General features: G+C 45.1%; 1 protein-coding gene across 2 annotated transcripts in view; it reads right to left on the bottom strand.

Annotated features, from left to right (window-relative positions):
* The window catches only part of LOC115090102 (exonuclease 3'-5' domain-containing protein 2-like), a gene marked incomplete at its 3' end in the record, with an annotated part of 66,164 nt that extends 56,230 nt beyond the window's left edge, over positions 1 to 9,934 (bottom strand). Inside the window, 2 exon segments of one of the 2 annotated variants that reach the window (XM_029598803.1) lie at positions 682 to 1,060; positions 9,793 to 9,934. In XM_029598803.1, the coding sequence (XP_029454663.1) occupies positions 682 to 1,020 (339 nt within the window). 2 annotated transcript variants of the gene reach the window in all.
* Between the last annotated feature and the right edge of the window lie 33 nt (positions 9,935 to 9,967).

A 9,967-nucleotide genomic window follows, 5' to 3' on the forward strand; every position in this document is an offset into this window, starting at 1 on the left:
CCTTGGACAGGGTACTGATTAATAAAAAGTAAAAATCTTTCCTTTTTTTTTTTTTTCTCAGACAGCTTAAAGTGACAGAGGAATTTTACTTCTCTGACAACAAGAGACCCGAGGCATGAAACTTCTCAGGGGTCTCAATGGGGTAGGGACTGGACCACCAGTATCACCCCAGAGCCAGGCAAGAGGCCACCGGGATAAAGGGTCCTAGGCTGAATAAATCAAGGGGACAGGACCCCCCTAGGCCCAAGCAAGAACGAGGAGTCAGAACAAAGCTGCTCCTGATGACTAAAACTTTCTTCTTTTTTTTTTTTTTTACTTATTAAACACTGGGAATTAAACCAATACTTGCTTGATCCTTTATAACTAGAGAAGGAGGATGAAGAACTTCCGCAAACCAAAAACTGCTACAAAGAAAGGGAACCACAGGTTCTGCTATCTGCATCTGCTGGAGACAGAGAAATACTGAAGGGACACAGGGGGAGCACTGTGCTGATATAGGATACCTTTTGAGTTTTTCTCCATCTGCTGGAAAGGAGGCTCAACTCACTGTCTGGACTGATCTGGGTACGTACAGGGAATAGGGTTTTTTTCTCAGCTTCTCACATCAATAAAAAATATTATAGGAAGTAATATGAAAACCATACTTTGACTCTTAACTCTGTCTTCCCTAGTCGCACTTACCCACTCACAGTCCATTCCAAGGACAGGGTACTCCTGCAGCTCCTCCTCCAGCAGAGGCCTAACTCTCTCCCATTCCTCTGGCTGAGAAACAATCACCACCTCAGATCCAAATGCCTTTTCCACGACTGAGGTGGCAGGAGCAGCATAAAAGAGAAGTGCCTCGCTATCCTCGGCTATCTTCCCTTTCTCACCATCTGGTCCTTTGCCAGCTGTTCTTTGCTTCCCAACAAGGCTCAGCCACCCTTTCCGATGTCTGACCACATTCCACAGAACAAGGCAACCCATTGCAGTCCCCACCACTGTGGCAGCAGCTAATGTTAGAGCTGTATGTTTGGACATTCTTCTTAATGAAGTCAAATTTACATGCTTTCTTGTTTACCTACAAAAAAAAAAAAAAAAGAGAATAGACAGACAGACTCTTTAATGTCTACATATTATTTGCATAGTAAAGATGTGTAATCCCCCCTTTTTCAGGGTGCTTGGTATTCACAACCCCGAGGTGGGAAGATAGTTCTCCAGGGCGGAGAGCTGGGGATAGGGTTCCTGCAGGGCCAGTGACTGGCAGAGAACAATTCCATCCAAATGAAATACTCTCTAGTCTCCAACTGTGCTCCAAAGAAAAGATAGTTTAATTCAGAATCTTTGACGTTAAACTTAGTGACAGTCAAGTAGATGCAGGCAAAAGTACAACTTAAATGAAATCACAGTTAAAAGAAAGCTTTAGTCCTCTCTTCACAAACTCCCCTTATAAAGATGGTTTCTTGGTGTAGCAACACAAGGTCTCCAGTAACTTTGTTACTTCTCCCTCCCTTGTCCCCTGTTGCAAAACCAGGCTAGTATTTTCTTCCACTCCTCCACCAGATAGTTGGTTACTTACTGGAACTTCTGTTCAGCTACAGGAAAAACCCGTCAGAAGTGTCTTCCAGATTCTCCAAGCCCAAGGCAGGTACCCTCTGGCTCAGTGTAGGGTCCTAATCCAGCAGAGTCCTTACCCTAGTAACTCCAGGGGTAACCTGCAGCTTCTGAGCAGACTCTCTCCCTTTTCCTCCTTAGGCATCTAGAGATTTAAGTGGAAAATCCCCAGTGTCATTCTTGGCTGCTCCCTTCTGGGATCCCTCGAGAAGATCTCAGCTCCAACCAATTTCTTACAGTGAAATCTCAAACGGCCCATGTCTCAGGAGAGCCAGGCTATTTATTACCTCTCCTCATTACCGGGCCCTTGAGGGAATGTAGCCCCCCTTGTCTGTCAGAGAGGCGCGTGGCACTCCTTGACACAGAAGATGACCCAGGGATCTGGAAGATTCTTGCCTTCCTTCCACCTGACCCCCTGCCTCTGTGCACATCCTGTGCACTTCCAGCAGATATTTACTTACGGGCCGATACAGAAAGAAGCGCGGGAAAGCCGGCGAGCGCCCACTCTTCCGACGCACGCACAGGCCAGTGTCCTGGGCGCGCGATTCAGTATCGGCCTGCATGCAAATGAAGGCCCGCGGTAAAAGGAGGCGCTAGGGACACTAGCGCGTCCCCAGCACCTCCTTTTTGACAGAAGCGGCAGCTGTCAGCAGGTTTGACAGCCGACGCTCAATTTTACCGGCGTCTGTTCTCGAACCCGCTAACAGCCACGGGTTCAGAAAACGGACGACGGCAAAATTGAGTGTCCGTCTTCCAACCCACGGGCAGATTTTTTTTTTTTTTTTTGGGGCCTCAGACTTAATATCGCTATGTACAGAAAAGCAATTTTTTCTGCTTTTCTGTACACTTTCCTGGTGCTGGCCGAAATTAAAATGTGCGGCTTTGCTGCACATTTTGCTTTCTGTATCGCATGGGAATGACTAATAGGCCCATTAACATGCATTTGCATGTTGCGGGCGCTATTAGTTTCGGGGGGGGGGGGGGGGGGGAGGGTTGGCCGTGCATTTTCGACGCGCTATTACCCGATAGAGATTAAAAGATTTCTAGCACACAGGTCTCCTTGCAAAAGGAAACCTTTCCTTCACCTGCACTCCTGCTAACGTAGTCAGCTTCTATCCACTTCTCTGTGGCATAGGGACCACATTTCTCCCCCTCCTTTGCAAAGATAAACTGTGAAATCACAGTGAGAATAATTTTTCTTTCATATAGCACCACAGACATTACACATATAAAACAGGAATAAACAATGCTTTGCAGGTTTTCTTTCAGGTGGAGGACATCAAGCGCCTGTCTTGAGTCCACCCTGCGTCCAGCATGGCAGCACACCTGAAGATGGCAATCAGGAACCTGTAAATACAAGGGGTTAGACACACCAAAACAATGCATCGCAAATATAAACCATTTCCTTTAGGGGAAGGAAATCCATTGTAACCACACTCCCCGGAGCTCCAAATATTCTCCATCTAGTACCCATGTAGAGGGATCATATACCGTACCAATTGGTTTTACTGCTGTTCCCATTTCTTGCCATACAGACCTCAGGTGGGGGACTGGGTGGCCATACCCATTGCCCCTTCTACATCTCACCCTACAAGCTCTCTCAGGGGGAGAGAATTTTAATCATTTTAGAACCTTTTCCCTAGGAAGGGCAAAATTATTAGATGTAAAAACACATCCTGAAATAGAAGAAAGGTTAGGCAAGCAGTAGGGTCAACATAAGAATGAAAATTATGCAAAGACAGAAATGGAAATTTAAAAAATATTATACTTTTTTTCCTACAGTGTTTTCAATTTTTTGTCCAAACTGTTAAAAAAACAAAAACCTTCTGATTAATACAAAAATCAATAGCACAAATTACTTGTAAATGTGCCTAGGTCCCCTAAGAGAAATAATAAAAAAAAAAAAGTCTATACTGAACACAATTTCTTCTTGCCCTGTAAAGGCTGGTCATTCAATTCAGGGTGTATTAGACCCCTTTTCAAGTTCAAGTCCTTAACTTCAAATAAACTGCACAAACGCTGTAACTGTGCTGTGCATGCAACTAAACAGAGACAGACTGAACCAACAAGGGAAGAACACTTAAGAGATGTCCTTCAGGCAGAAGTCTTCTGTTTAACTTGAAGTGCTCAAGGAGAGTTTCAACTTGGGTCAGGTATTGGTACACAGTTCCTTCCAGGCAAGCTGCAGTCTGGAGTAGAGGCACGGTCTTGCTTTCCTTTCCAACTATGACCACCATGGGCTTTCTTATGCTGCAACCTTCTTCCCAGAGATGGTACTGCTTTGTCACAGTAGCTCGGATCACAGGGTCATCCTAGGGCAAATCCTTGTATGCAATTTCTCTTTTGATGCGATTGTAAATTTCCTGCCACATCCATTCTTCACAGTGCCACTCAACTATGACAATGACTGGAAAAGATACATATGGGTACGAGTCCAACATCTTGTATACTATTCTGCTGACAAATTGCTCAGAACAGGACCACTGGGGCAGCTTCTTTCTTCTGGAGCATCCTGGTTCCACCCATTGGGCAGTACTGAGCTCAGGGGGTGCTGGAATAGTGGAAAGATCAACAGTTTATTCCTCTGTGTCTAGGCCGAGGATTTCCCGAGGCAAGCCCAACATCTTCTGTTACCAGGAAGTGGAGCTCCTTACGGTGGACTGAGTTTCCACTTCTGGGCTAGAGACTGTCCAGCCCAGTGATATCCCCAAAGACGAGGATTCCTCTATTATGGACCCCCATTGCAAACATGACGATATCTAGCAGCATCTCGAGCTTGGGGAGGCAACCTAGGGTTTGCATATTGAAAGTCCTAATACAGCTACTTGTTATGTACATTTGTTCGGTCCCTGAGCTCTGCGCCTACCACAGTACGACCCGGGCCACACAGAAACTGGCAGTCTCGTCACTAACTCGGAACAATGATGAAGAGGTCACCCGTCTTCCCCACTCACGGTCTCTGCTAGTTCCCCATTCAGGGGTGCATTGGGACCAGTGCCTCTTCGTGTAGCTCACAAATCTGCCTATGCCCTCTCCATATCGTGCAATCTCTTCACTGGGGTCAGCAGCAGCCTCTCCTGTTCTTCCACAGGCCCCCTGCTCACTTACCAGTACATCCCCATCTAGGGGTCCCTCCGATTTGATGAGGTCCTCCCGTGGGCCTTCCCCTTCGCTCTTCTCTCCTGGAGCCTCAACTTGGGAATCCAGCAATAAAGTGCATAAAGCTTTGGTACTCACTGTTAGTGCTGGGGTCTCGCTGCTGCTGGAGAATGTCCCAGCCAGGCGAACGGAGGTTCAGCAAGTCCCACTGCTACTGCGGTCCGACACTGAAACTGACTTGGGTGATCCCAACACTAGCAGCGCCGTTCGAAGTGGCTACGGTTTCTTCAGAGGCAGAAATGGCATGGCAGTCCTGTATGGTCCTAACACATGGAACAGTTTACCAACTGAACTACGGCTCGAAAGTGATTGTAAGAAATTTAAGAAAGGTCTAAAGATGTGGCTCTTTGAGCAAGCCTATACATCTAGCGCTTGAGCTAATTCCTTTGAGTATAATACATAACTGTCGATTTGTTTTATTTTTTATTAATTTTAAATGTCTTTACAATTGTATTTTATTATGTAACTATTGAAAATGTCGTGTTTTTTAGATGTTAATACCTTGTGAACCGTTGTGATGTAACCACGAATGACGGTATTCAAAATCTTTTAAATAAATAAATAAATAAAATAAATATTCCAACTATTCCAGCCAACCCGGGCTGCTGTTTGTACAGGGCATCGCGACAGCAGGCGCACTGCACCCAGACTGAGAGTGGCTCCTGAAGCTGAAGGCAGGTTTGGCATTCTGCATGGCTGACAGTGTGACCCTTTTCAATATTAAGCCACACTTGTCCTCAGAGGCAATAAGCCATGTCTGCCGGTGGTGATCAAGGTCTTCTCCGAGCTCCCCAAGACGAACGCGTAGCCATGTGGAGGGTTTCATTTGGATGGAGCGTTCTTGGCAAGGCACTGCAGGGCCAGTCTCCAATTTTGCTCCAAAGAAAAGGTTGTTTAATGCTGAAGATTCTGAATTAAACTTAGTAACAGTCAAGTAGATGCAGGCAAAAGTACAACTTAAATGAAATCACAGTTCAAAGAAAGCTTTAGTCCTCTCTTCACAAACTCGCCTTATAAAGATGGTTTCCTGGTGTAGCAACACAAGGTCTCCAGTAACTTTGTTACTTCTCCCTCCCTTGTCCCCTGTTGCAAAACCAGGCTAGTATTTTCTTCCACTCCTCCACCAGATAGTTGGTTACTTACTGGAACTTCTGTTCCGCTACAGGAAAAACCCGTCAGAAGTGTCTTCCAGATTCTCCAAGCCCAAGGCAGGTACCCTCTGGCTCAGTGTAGGGTCCTAATCCAGCAGAGTCCTTACCCTAATAACTCCATGGGTAACCTGCAGCTTCTGAGCAGACTCTCTCCCTTTTCCTCCTTAGGCATCTAGAGATTTAAGTGAAAAATCCCCAGTCTCACTGCTGGCTGCTCTCATCTGGGATCCCTCAAGAAGTTCTCAGCTCCAACCAATTTCTTTCAGTGAAATCTCAAAGAGCCCATGATTCAGGAGAGTCAGGCTATTTATTATCTCTCCTCATTACCGGGCCCTTGAGGGGATTTACCCCCTTGTCTGTCAGAGAGGTGAGTGGCACTCCTTGACACAGAAGATGACCCAGGGATCTGGAAGATTCTTGCCTTCCTTCCAACTGACCCCCTGCCTCTGTGCACTTCCAGCAGATATTTACTTAGAGATTAAAAGATTTCTAGCACACAGGTCTCCTTGCAAAAGGAAACCTTTCCTTCACCTGCACGCCTGCTAACGTAGTCAGCTTCTGTCCACCTCTCAAGTGGCATGGGAGCCACAGATGTAAAGTACCGATGGTGAAAAGGCAAACCTTTGCATTTCTGTCAAAATAGGGAGCAAGGGTTCTCATCCAGGGCTACAAAGAGAACCAATTTCAGGAAATCCACAATGATTATTCGACAGATGCATCTGCAGACAGGGATGGCAATTTTTCTCAGGCATTTCCATGGCAGAAATGGCCTTTTACCCACCACATCCAAGTTCACCCAGCTTGAGTGGCAGTATTCCTGAGGGCAGAGTGGGGAGGGGGTTGGACTCGCACATATGACTGGATTTTCCAAACATCTGTGAATATATTTTCCAGAAAAGCTTTGGCACACATGCTAGCAGGTGTAATCGTGTACAGGAAGTTTTGGCAGGATAATTTCAAAGTGAACTTACATGTGGCTTTTGCCATCTAATTTAGGTAGGCTGTTAGAAAATCACACTCCATATTAGTGTAAGAAAAAGGTGAGGTTTGCATAACTCGGAAACCAGACCTGTTTGTGACCCTGGATAACCAGAGTTAAGAACCCCTGGCTTAACTGACACGAAAATATGTTGTTTGCTTACTTAGGCACTTTTATTTACAAAAAGTCACAAAATCTCCATTCAGCCTTATAATTTAGTTTTTCTCAGGTTCACTTAGAGAGATGTGGTGTAGCATCAATGAAACAGCTGGTTTCAGATTCCAGTTCTGGGGCGGGCTTAGGTGAAACTTTTGCCAAGTTACTATACCATCATATAGCTTCATTTTAGGCAACTAACTGCTGCCCCTTCCTTCTCTTACCAATCTCATTCCCACTTCCCATTTCTTTTGTTATTTCTTTTTCTCTTTTTTGTTTGTCCTTATCCTATCTCACAGTATTTACCATACTCTTCCCTTGTCCCCCTCCCCTCCTTCCTCACACATAAGCCTCTCTTCCTTACAAACACCTCACTGCTTCTTGCTAACACATAGTCCTCTTCCTCACACACCTTGCTCACTTCCTCTCACACTCATCTTCCCCTCTTCTTTCACAAACTGTTCAACTGCTCCTGCCTCTTCTCCACCACTCATTCCTTCCTTCATATCTATCTACCACCCCACCTTCAATTCTCCTTCACCTCTCTCCCCCCCTTATTTCTATCTTCTTTCCTCCACACTTCCCTCCCTCATTCCTTTCACTGCCACCTCTGCTGTCCCATCCAAGCTCTCCTTAACAGGGCAATAGGATAGTAGCACAGGCTGCGGGGGTCTCTGAGAAAGTGCAGTGTTATCTGTCCTTGTAGTCCACCTCCTTTGAATAGGAAGTACGCGGATGAAGGCAAAAGGTGAACAGCAGGCACAGACAGCACTGCGTTTGCTCAGACACCTCACGGATGGCACTGCTGTAGCTGCTTTATGCACTTTTGAATGCCACTGGCAGGTTGGGAGAAAAGAGCATATAGCAATTGGGTCTCTGTTGCATTGGTTGCCCCAAGTCTCTCCCATCTGGTGGGAGTTTACCACTTCCATGTGAGAGAGCGGGAGAGGACTCCAAAAGAAGACGACTCATCAGATGCAGGAGATTTGGCGGGTTTGCCTGGTGGTAAGAATGTCATTCATTCATGTGCACCACATCCACCAACCACGCAACTACCTTAACAAACACAATCTGGCCACAGTGATACATGCATTAATCACCAGCAGAATAAAACTATTGCAATTCCTGATTCAACAGCATCTCACAATACAATCTTAAAATGTCTCCAGCTCTTGCAGAGGAGCCATGAGAATTCTGATAGCATCAGATTACATAAAATCTATATTACACCATCCACAATGGCTCCCACTTAAAAGAATAAAATTCAAAATGCTCTGCTTCTTCTTCATGTGTGTGAACAAACAGACCCCAGAACACTTCTCTCCAATCTGTTCCTCTCCATTAGCCCTTCTACCCAATCCACCTCTGACAGACTCTCCTGCACCAGATTTTGCACCTTTTCGCTGGAACATGTTACTGCTAACTCTACATCTTGAGTTCAGCTACCTCTCTGGCCAACCTTCGTCTCACCAGAGCGGATTGTCCCTTCTAAACCAATATTTTCCAACCCTTTGAAGCTCAGGGTACAGCTACATTAATAAAAATGGTGTGCAACACACTAGCCTCCACAGAGCAGGCAGTGCAGACATGGAAAGAACTCATATGCCCAAAAGAAGAAGCCCTCTATATATTTGTATATAACCCACTCCTTCCTGACCCTCCTTTTTTCTGACCCTTCCTTTTCCCTCCCCATTTCATTTATCTCCCCTCCCCACTTTCCCCCTTAGATTACTTTTTGATTTTAGATTTAGTTATGCTGCTATAGTTATCTATATTATATTGTTTTACATTATCTTTTTATTAGCTAAATAATTTGTTCTTGTTACTGTTTTATATTGCTTAATGTAATTTAGAATTCATCTATTATTATCCTGTTATATGTACACGCAATTGCGTATTTTTGTTCCTTGTACACCGACGTGATATCTTTGATGAGCGGCGGTATAGAAAAACCATTAAATAAATAAATAAATAAATAAATAAATAAAGGAAGCTTTGAAAGCTTTACTAGTCTCTTTCACATGAACCCATCACAACAGAACAGCTCCCTCTATATACAATACAGGAGAAAGAAGAAGTCAACCTGGTGTGGCCAATCAGCTTGGTTTGTTACCTTAGGTACCACAGTTCCTCAACTGTGCTATTCTCAACACTGACTCATATGCAATGCTCAGTGCTCGATATCTCCAAGCTGAGTGAGATGTGGAGAAGATAAAAGACTGAAAGAACTCAGAGATGGCCTAGAAGGGGAAGACAAGGAGGTGCTATGTATGCAGCGCAAAGCAACTCCTAGCTATCAATACCCTACCTACTGCCTCATTGTGTAGCTAAGGAAGAAGTATAGATACACGTTCTCAGAAAGGAGATCCAACACATTTAAGAGCTACCTCTGGTGTCTCTTGTTACTGTGAGATGGTAAGAGTAGAGCCCAAGAGCATGTCTGGACCCAAGCATCATAGACAAGTAACATTTCCATCGTACACCTGATCAAGTCTGAAAACACGGTGGTTGGGAAAAACTGTTCTAAACCCTCCCTACAGCTGATTGCCAACTCTAAATCCCTCCCTGTAATCCCCTGCTGATCCCGTGGCCAATGCTCTCCTCTCAAACTTTCCCTTTTCTTTAGTATCAACCCCTTTCTCAAATCCACTCTTCTAGTTCCACTCCTCTTCAACTGTAAATAATAACTCTATGAGCCAATCACGATTACAACTGTAGATGCACTTCAGAGTGGCAAAAGCAATCTTTTCTTACCCTGCAGCGCCAGGAAGTGCCCTCTCCTCCCAGAATGTTGCCATTCGTGAAGTTAATTCATAAACAGCTCGGACACCTTGTTGCCTTCCCTCTCCGGAGGAGGGAAGCTGTCGTCATTTCCTGCGAGTCCTCTTGGTGGGAAGAACGGCTATCGTCTTTCTATTGCTGGGTCGGG

The sequence above is a fragment of the Rhinatrema bivittatum genome, chromosome 4 (genome assembly GCF_901001135.1).
Source record: "Rhinatrema bivittatum chromosome 4, aRhiBiv1.1, whole genome shotgun sequence".
Taxonomy (NCBI): domain Eukaryota; kingdom Metazoa; phylum Chordata; class Amphibia; order Gymnophiona; family Rhinatrematidae; genus Rhinatrema; species Rhinatrema bivittatum.